At 58.6% G+C, this 8,583-nt stretch overlaps 1 protein-coding gene across 1 annotated transcript in view; it reads left to right on the top strand.

Annotated features, from left to right (window-relative positions):
- Positions 1–3: 3 nt before the first annotated feature.
- Positions 4–8,583, top strand: part of ADAM33 (ADAM metallopeptidase domain 33) — a 13,160-nt gene continuing 4,580 nt past the window's right edge. The window contains exons 1-12 of the mRNA XM_045295542.1: positions 4–97; positions 2,148–2,212; positions 3,088–3,093; positions 4,224–4,291; positions 6,542–6,617; positions 6,775–6,851; positions 6,931–7,120; positions 7,318–7,410; positions 7,491–7,562; positions 7,711–7,877; positions 7,959–8,043; positions 8,125–8,267. Coding sequence (XP_045151477.1) covers positions 4–97; positions 2,148–2,212; positions 3,088–3,093; positions 4,224–4,291; positions 6,542–6,617; positions 6,775–6,851; positions 6,931–7,120; positions 7,318–7,410; positions 7,491–7,562; positions 7,711–7,877; positions 7,959–8,043; positions 8,125–8,267 — 1,136 coding nt within the window. The remainder of the gene's footprint in view (positions 98–2,147; positions 2,213–3,087; positions 3,094–4,223; positions 4,292–6,541; positions 6,618–6,774; positions 6,852–6,930; positions 7,121–7,317; positions 7,411–7,490; positions 7,563–7,710; positions 7,878–7,958; positions 8,044–8,124; positions 8,268–8,583) is intronic.

Raw genomic sequence — 8,583 nt, 5'->3', positions numbered from 1 at the left:
ACCATGCTCCCGGGGTCCCCGAGAGCCTGGGGGCTGCCGCCGCCGCCGCTGCTGCTGCTGCTGCTGTGGCTGGTGCCGGGGCCTGGGGCTTCTCAAGGTGAGGACATGGTGTGTGTGTGTGTGTGTGGGTGCCCCGGAGGACAGGCAGGGGAAGGTAGACCTCCCAGAGCCTCCAACTAGGGGACGGGAGGGTCTGAGACCCCTGCCCGTCAGCAGGGGTGGGTGGGGGGTGGGTCCCTCAACCCAGGGACTCTCAACCATGCTTGGGTGGGACTCTAACTAGCTTGTCCACCCTCCGTGGAACTGCCACCCCTCCTTGGGCAAGCTGAGGGGCAGAGCCCCCTCCCATTTCGGCAGCTGCCACTTCCTCGGGAATACCCTATTCCCACATCCCACCCCACCCCCAGCCCCTGGGCCCAGCCCTAGCACCTATGCCCCTTAGGACTAAGTGGATCTACCTCTTCCAGGAAGTCCCCCACTCCAATTAGCCCCCCAGAGTCGTCCTTGTTCTGGCCTCAGACTATAAGGTTGACCACCGTGCCCTGCATCCGGCCCTCACCCCCTCACTCACGCCCTCAGCCATGTCCTTGGGACAGTGTTTACATGGTTGCCTTGTTTAATGGGTTAGAGAAGGAATTCTCCATGCTGAGGGCCTGTTCCGCCTGCCCTGCCCAGTGTAACCTCTTCCAGTTGTCTGTGAAGGCGTGCAAGAACCCAGTGCCTGGAGGAGGGGACAGGGAGGGAGATTCTGAAGGGCCACAGATGGCAGGGAGAAGAGGGCTCTTGCTGCATGAACTTGAACCTGACCAAGCACCAGTCCAGGGCATCTTCCACCTGGGACTCCTTTCCCTTTTTGCTCTGCCGCAGCCACTAGGGAGAGGAACAAGGTCTTTGGGGATGTTCCCTAGGCCTCCTTTCCTCTGAGACCTGGGGGTGGGGGTGGGGGACAGAGAAGGGCTCAAGCATGGCCTGGACCACCTGGTCTCCTCTTCCACCCACCTTGTCACCACAGCCCGGGCTCTGCTTTGCTCCACCAAGGTGCCAGTGAGGCGTCCTCACACCCACCAACGCTCCCTTCCCCTAGTCACTCTTGGTGGCCTGGGAGCAGCAAGCCTGGCTCTCTACACCTAGCTAAGTCCTTTTGGGGCTGAGAGGTCCCCCCAACCTCCCCCTTTCCCCCAGACCCATACCCAGACTTCTCCCCACACTGGGCCTTTCATCCCCTCCTGACTGCAGTTCTCACCCCCTCATCCCAATGCCCTGTCCGCTTGATGATGGCTTACCATCAGAGAGGGCTTCCTGGGGAAAAGGAGCTCTTGCAGCTCTTGCAGGGTCTGGGAGAGGAGGAGGGGAGGAGGGAAGAGGAGTTGGGGTTCCCAGGCTAGCGCAGAGCCTCCTTCGCAGGCAGCCCTCTCAGTCTAGGCAGGGTTGAGGTCAGGACCGATGTCTGGGGGGCGGTGGTGGTGTTTGCTTTGGGAGCTGAGCCTGCCCTGGCACTGGCTGGGGCCCTGGCTACTATAGGGCGGGGGTCTCCTGAGTTACTGAGGCCCACTGGTGGGTGGTGCGCTAGGGAGCCTTCCAGGGTCTTCTCTTGACTACGCTTGGCTCTGGGATTCCTCCTGGGGCCACCTCAGGTCCACTCAGCCAGAGAGCACTCTGTCCCCCAGATCCGTTCCACCTGAAAGCAAAGGGAGGGGGTTTCTGGGCCAGGGCCCAGCACAAAAGGACAAGGTGTGTGTGCCCTCCTCGGGCAGCATCTGGCTGCTGTTAACTGTTCTCACAGGGGGGGTGTGGGGATGCTGGCATCCCGGCTCAGCATCTCTCATCCTGAAGGCATCTGCTGCAGCTCTAAAAATACCCTGGCGGCCTCTACCTGCCCTGCCCCCACCTTTGGGGGGCACTGGGGGGCTTAGTCTCTCCCTGTGACCTCTGATCCCAAGTCCTTCCTTTCAGTGGGGCTCTTTTCTTCTTTCATCACCCAGCTGAACTGTCCCTTCCCAGGCTCCATGGTCTCTCCTCTGCCCCCTCCCTCCTTAGTGGTGCTCAGCTCCAGGGATGCCCTCTGGGTACCTGTCCTTCCCTGTGGTTTAAAGTCAGACCCACATTTGTCAAGCCTGCCCTCACCCTGTGCTCTGTCCTCACGCCAGGAGATCACCCAGGAGAGCCAGTCACTCCCCACTGGGTCCTGGATGGACATGGGGCCAGCCTGGAGGTCAGTAGCACAGTCCTTTCCTCTGGGGGAGGGGGTGTCTCCCAACCGCATCGGTCTTTCCCAGGTTTACTGGAGTCCCCAGATCCAGGAAGACACTGCTAGCTTCCCAGCAGGGTGGGCAAGGAGGCTGCTAGGGAGCGGCTACATGGTGTGAGCCTGCACACATGGAAGTCATTTTTAGGTTTCCTACCCTCCCCCTCCTCCTCCCTCTCCTGGCTTGGAGTGATCCGGCTGCCCCGGCCCCCACCACACAGAGGCTGGCCCAGAGTTGTAGGGCCTGAAGCTTTTCAGGGGCTTTTGCAAGAAAATGTCAGGTCTTTCTTGCAAAGCTCCACAGAACCCATGACTCTGAGGAATCATTGCCCCTTCCTCCCCATCAAAGGCACTCGCTCCCCCGCCCATGATATTCCTGGGCAAAGGGAAGCCCAGAGAGGTGGGGGGAATGGCATAAGGTCATCTAGCTCTTTGGTCTGGGACCCTGGGATCTGCTGAAGTGTGGACCTCTTCAAACCCTGGGCCAACCCCAAAAGCTCAGAAAGCCCCCTCTCCTGAATTTCCGGCCAGCGAGTGAGGGCAGCTCACTACCGAGCCCTGTGAACTATTGAGCAAGGGAGAAAGCAGGAGAGAGTTGTCATGAAGGCTGGGGTATCTCTAGAGGCTCAGCAGCTTTCAACCAGAGACCCTAAGTGGGGATCCCCAGGCACTCAAGGTCCCCCCAGGGTCCCTTCGATTAGTCAAGCATGGCACAGTCCCCCGGCTTTGCGATTGTTCCTCTGGAGATTAGTGAGGCCAGGGGAAGCACCCTCCCTGTCTGGACCTGGTGTATGGATTCCCAGAGAGCTGTGCTGCTCCCGCTCACTGACCCCCGCCCCAAGAAGCCTGTCACGAAAAAGCAAGCAGAGCTAAGACAAGAGACCCTCCCCAGAAAATGTATTTCAGGTTGGGCCTGTGTCCAGAGCAAGAGGGCAAGGTTACCAGAAGGGCAGGACATGAAGGCAGCTGGAACAGAGAGCAAAGAGCCTCGTGGGGTCTCAGGAGGAGGCGCAGAGGTCTCACATTTGTCCTTCCATCTGGGCCCCTGCTTTTCCCCAGCACAAATGTTTCTCCAGTAAAGCAAGTGGCATTCCAGCCACATGAGCTCATGGTTGGGGCCTTGTAGGCCTGTGGCCAGGGAGGCAAGGGCTGTCTGCTCCCCACCTGCAGAGCCCCCTCCAGTCTCTGAGTCCCTTGGCCAGTGTCCGAGCCCAGTGCATGCTGGGATAAAAGGGAAGGGCCAGCAAGGGTGGAGCGAACATTCCGAAGATGCAGCAGCGCTCCCCTCACCCCCACCAGGGTGCTACCGGGCCAGCTCCAAGTCTGGGCCCCCAGTCAGGCTGAATGCACCAGGAGGGCAGATGGGGTGTCCCCACAGGGAGGCAGCGGCAAAGAGGTAGCAGGGCAGGGGTGGGCTGGTGGGGGGAGTCGGGGAGCTGGCCAAGGCCCACCCTCCTGACAGCAAGCACAGGGAGCTCATGTTTTTCACTTGGCCTGCAGTGGGGGCCATGTTTACTTCATAGGCTCAGTGAAGCAGGTGTGGAGCCGGACTGCCAGAAACCAAGGCAAACCTCTTAGCAGGGTGACGGGGTGGAGGGTGAGTAAAATCTGGCTCCTCCTGGACGTGAGGAGCCACATCACAGTGAAACAAAGCCTCAGACACCACCCAGCCATGGCCACCCGACCTCTTAGGACCCCACTGGGCTCCCCTGCCCACAGAGTTTCTCCTGTCCAGAAAGAGGAGAGAGGGCCAGAGACAAGGCCTAGGAACTGGGGCGAGGCGGGCCTTTCAGGTGACCTCGCCTCCCAGGGAGTAGCTTGTCAGGGTGGCTGTTGGCAGGGCATAAACATCCTCCTTTGGGAATATCTTTGTCTTCAAGACACTCGATAAGCCTGCTGCCTCCTCGCCCCATAAGCTCACTCCCTGGCCGACTCCACATCCCACTTGCTCCCTGACAGCCCCACACTCCTCTTCCAGGTCTCAAAGGGGCTGGTGGCCTTGGAGGCTGAAGGCCAGGAGCTCCTGCTTGAGTTGGAGAAGAACCAGTGAGTACTGAGCTGGGTGGGACTCGGCCTGAAAACCAAGGATGGACCCCCCTCTCTGGAGGGGACTGCACGGTGGACAGGAACTGACATGAGCCCATGAGGGAAGGTGGATGGGGAGAGGTCCTGGAGGAAGTGCAGGGGACAGGCAGGGTCACTAGGCCTGTGGCTGGCTCTCTGGAGGCTGGGTCAGAACCTCAGGAGCACTGTGCCAGCGCCAGGCTCCGCGCATGGAGATGAGTGAGCACCACCTAGTGGTCGCCCACAGGGCATGCGAGTCAGAAAAGAAGCCATGCCAGATTCCAAAAGCCAACTTGGTTGAACCCAGAGGGCTCTCCAGGCTGAGGCAATGCAGGGGCCAAAGTCCAGGGGTTGCCACGGGACAGCTTGTGTTGTGGGGGTAGCAATTTGTCTAATTCGCCCGGAAGGTTTCCAGTGGCAGGGAAGGGAGCAAGGGGCTGGGGTGGGGATGGGGTTGGGGATGATCCTGTAGGACCAGGTCCCAAATGCTCTTTCAGTGCTGAGTGTCCGGGACCATTGAAGCCCAAGGGTTGGTGCCAGTGAGAGAGCAGGCAGAGCCTAACTCAGGGCAGTGCATAGCCTGGGAGACGGGTGTTTAAGCTGGAGCCTATGAGAGACAGGGGTGAAGGTTCTTGAAATCATCCAAACTGTATTACCAACAGCTGTCAAGGACTGTCTGCGGCTGCTCACAAGGCTCCCACTGGCTAATGTTTTCAGAAGGAGACTGCCAGGTGCCTTTCTCCTCATCTGTCTTAGTCTAGAGGCTCCACTGAAACCTGTTCATGGCTTTTAAAATACGGGTGCCATAGCTTCCAGCATCGGGCAACATATACACCACCACAGTCTAACAAACTCGTGGTGGGCTACTTGGAGAAGAATTCAGCATCAGAATTGGAGGGCGATTCTTTAACAGCCTTGTTATACATAGATGTCATACCTCGCTAGCGGAAAGTGAAGAGGACTTGAAACCCTTACTGACAGAGATCAAAGGCTACAGCCTTCACATTGGATTACACCTCAACATAAAACAAAAACCCTTTCAACTGGACCGATAAGCCACATCATGACCAGTGGAGAAAAGGTTGAAGATGTCAAGGATTTCGCTTTACTTGGATCCACAATCGACACCCATGGGAAGCAGCAGTCCAGAAACAGGATGGAGGCAACTCTCCTGCAAAAGACCTCTTCAACATGTTCGAGAGCAGCTTGTCAGAGTTAGTCACTTTGAGGACGAAGGTGCACTGGACCCAAACCACGGTGTGTCCGAAGGCTTCACGTACACGCGGGAGCTTACCAACGGATACAGAACTGCAGAAGATGTGAGCATGTGAAGGATGAGGAATGCTGAATACATCACGGACTCCCACAAGAATAAACACGAAGGACAGCCACCTCATGTACTCCGGAGGTGTTATCAGGAGGAGCCAGTTCCTGGAGTAGCACATCATGCTTGGTAAAGTCTAGGGTCCTTGGAAAGAGAGAGATGCACAACCAGATGGATTGGCACGGTGGTTGCAACACTGGGCTCAGCATGGCCACGATGGGGAGGACGGTGCAGGGCCTGACAGTGCGTTTCATTCTGTTGTCCAAAGGGCCAGTATGAGTTGGAACTGCCTTCAAGGCACCTAACAACAACCTAGGGTTACCCACCAAGAATAGTGCCAACTACTGACATGCTTGACTGCCCATGGAAAGTTTGGAAGTTTGAGTCCATCCCAAGATACCTTGGAAGACATCCTGGTAATCCAAATCAGCCACTGAAAACCTGTGGAGCACAGTTCTATTTGGACTCACCATCAGGGAGCCCTGGTGGCATAGTGGTTACGCATTAGGCTGTGGTTCAAATGCTTGGCAGTTCTAAACCACCAGCCGCTCTTTGGAAGAAAGACTGGGCTTTCTACTCCTCTAAACAGTTACAGCTCAGAGACCCACACGGGGTCGCTATGAATCAGCAATGACTTGATGGCAGTGAGTAAGTGAGGGTCACTCTCGGGAGAAAGATGAGGCTTTCTACTCCCTTAAAACAGATACAGTCTCAGAAACCCACCGGGGCAGTTCTACCCTGTCCTATAGGGTCGCTGTGCGTCAGAATCAACTCGAGGGCAGTGAGTGAGTGAGTGAGTAAGGGTTGCCACATGACCTGCTCAGTTAGCATTCAGAGGGGGAAGGCTGGAGGGCCTCTTGGAGGAGGTGGAGCTGAACTGGTCATCCCTATGACACCCGTTCCTGCAGACTACTGGCTCCTGGATACACAGAAACCCACTACAACCCTGATGGGCAGCCTGTCGTGCTGGTCCGAAAAGACATGGTGAGACACTTCTGGGTTCCCAAGGGCTCTGAGGGTGGGGTGGGAGGATGGGCCGCTGAACCCTCTGCGTCAGGACTGTTCCTAAGGAGAGGCTGGAGTCAGCCCCTCACCCTGAACCCTGTGGCTGAGATTGGGGGCTGGCTCTCTTCCTTTGCAGGATGACTGCCACTACCACGGAAGAGTGAGGGGCTACCCTGACTCCTGGGTGGTCCTCAGCACCTGCTCAGGGATGAGGTGAGGAGCTCAGGGGGGGAGGGGGGGAGGGCGGGCCTAAAACTGGAGAAAGAACTCCTCACACCCCTCTGCACCCCAGCGGCCTGATCACGCTCAACAGCAATGCCAGCTATTATCTTCGGGCCTGGCCACCTGCACGCTCCAAGGACCCCTGGACCCACAAGATCTTTCGGATGGAGCAGCTGCTCCGTTGGAAAGGGGTCTGTGGCCACAAAACTTCCAGCGACAGAAGGGACAGCACTGGTCTTCCTCGTGGCCCCCAGAGCAGGGTGAGGGACACAGACGGCGGGAGTGGGGATGCAGGATCTACAGCCAAGCAGAAATGTACAGGCTCCAGTGTAGGAATTCCTGTCTTGATATTTTTCTAGAGGTTGAAGAAACATGTCTCAAACATCCTTACAGTTAACATTCTTTCTGGGATTAGGGGGAAGGGAGGGTGGCGGTTGCTAGGGGTCAAGCCTCGCAGTCTTCCCCACAGGGTCACCGTTGCCAGGAGAGGCGAGCCACAGACAGGAGCATGAGGTACCTGGAACTGTACCTAGTGGCTGACCACACCCTGGTGAGGGCATGGCCCAGGGGGGGTGCGGTCAGGAAGGGGCCAGCTCAGCCCCTCACACAGCTGTGCTCCTGCCCTCCCAGTTCTTGACCCAGCACCGGAACTTGAACCGCACCAAGCAACGTCTCCTAGAGGTCGTCCACTACGTGGACCAGGTTGGTTGCAGCTACAGGTGGGTCCTTGTGGGGCCGCAGGCACACAGAGAAGAGGAAACCGAGGAGAGAGGCAGCGCCACCCCACGGAGGAGTACAGGGTCAGGTGGGGCACCTGGTTCCTGGCTTCAGCTCTGCCCCTGGTCCTCAGTTCCTCAGGACTCTGGACATTCAGGTGGCACTTGTCGGCCTGGAAGTGTGGACGGAGCAGGACCTGAGTCCGGTCACAGCGGATGCAAATGCCACGCTGTGGGCTTTCCTGCACTGGCGTCGCGGGCAGTGGGCGCTGCAACCACACGACTCCACACAGTTGCTCACGTGGGTGCTCGCGTTCTCCGGGTCTGGGCTGGGCGGCGTGACCCCCACCCCTGCCCCAGTCATACCTTGCTCCACCCTCAGGGGCCGCGCCTTCCAGGATGCCACCGCGGGCCTGGCACCGGTGGAGGGCATGTGCCTCTCGGAGAGCTCAGGGGGCGTGAGCACGGTGAGGCCGGGCAGCCGAGGGGAGGGCGCGGGCAGGCCGGGGGCAGCGCCGGCGGTCACCGCCTCCTCCCACGTCCCCCAGGACCACTCGGAGCTCGCTCTGGGCGCCGCAGCCACCATGGCCCACGAGATAGGACACAGTCTCGGCCTCAGCCACGATCCCGAAGACTGCTGCGTGGACGCCTTGCGGGAGCAGGGCGGCTGCGTCATGGGAGCGACCATGGGGTGCGGAAGGGAACGACTGCGCCGGCGGGGGGAGGGGCCCGCAGGGGGAGGATGCTAGATGCGGGCTGTGGGTGGGGGAAGACTGTTCCTTTGAGCTAAATGTCCTTAGGTTGCTGGTGGCACAAGTGGTTTTTGATGAGTTACCAACCAAAAGGTTGGCATTAAAACTCCACCTGGCTGCTCAGCGGAAGAAAAGCCTGGCGATCCGCTTCCAGAAAGCCGCTCCCAAACCAACCCCACAGCCACTCGGTTGATTCCTACTCATGGGAGTATGAGTACTTACAGCGACCCTACAGGACAGGGTGGAACTGCCTCC

Source organism: Echinops telfairi, unplaced genomic scaffold (assembly GCF_000313985.2).
Source record: "Echinops telfairi isolate 266 unplaced genomic scaffold, ASM31398v2 ScPeMD7_5592;HRSCAF=6446, whole genome shotgun sequence".
Taxonomy (NCBI): domain Eukaryota; kingdom Metazoa; phylum Chordata; class Mammalia; order Afrosoricida; family Tenrecidae; genus Echinops; species Echinops telfairi.
This window is presented reverse-complemented; position numbering and strand designations above follow the sequence as displayed.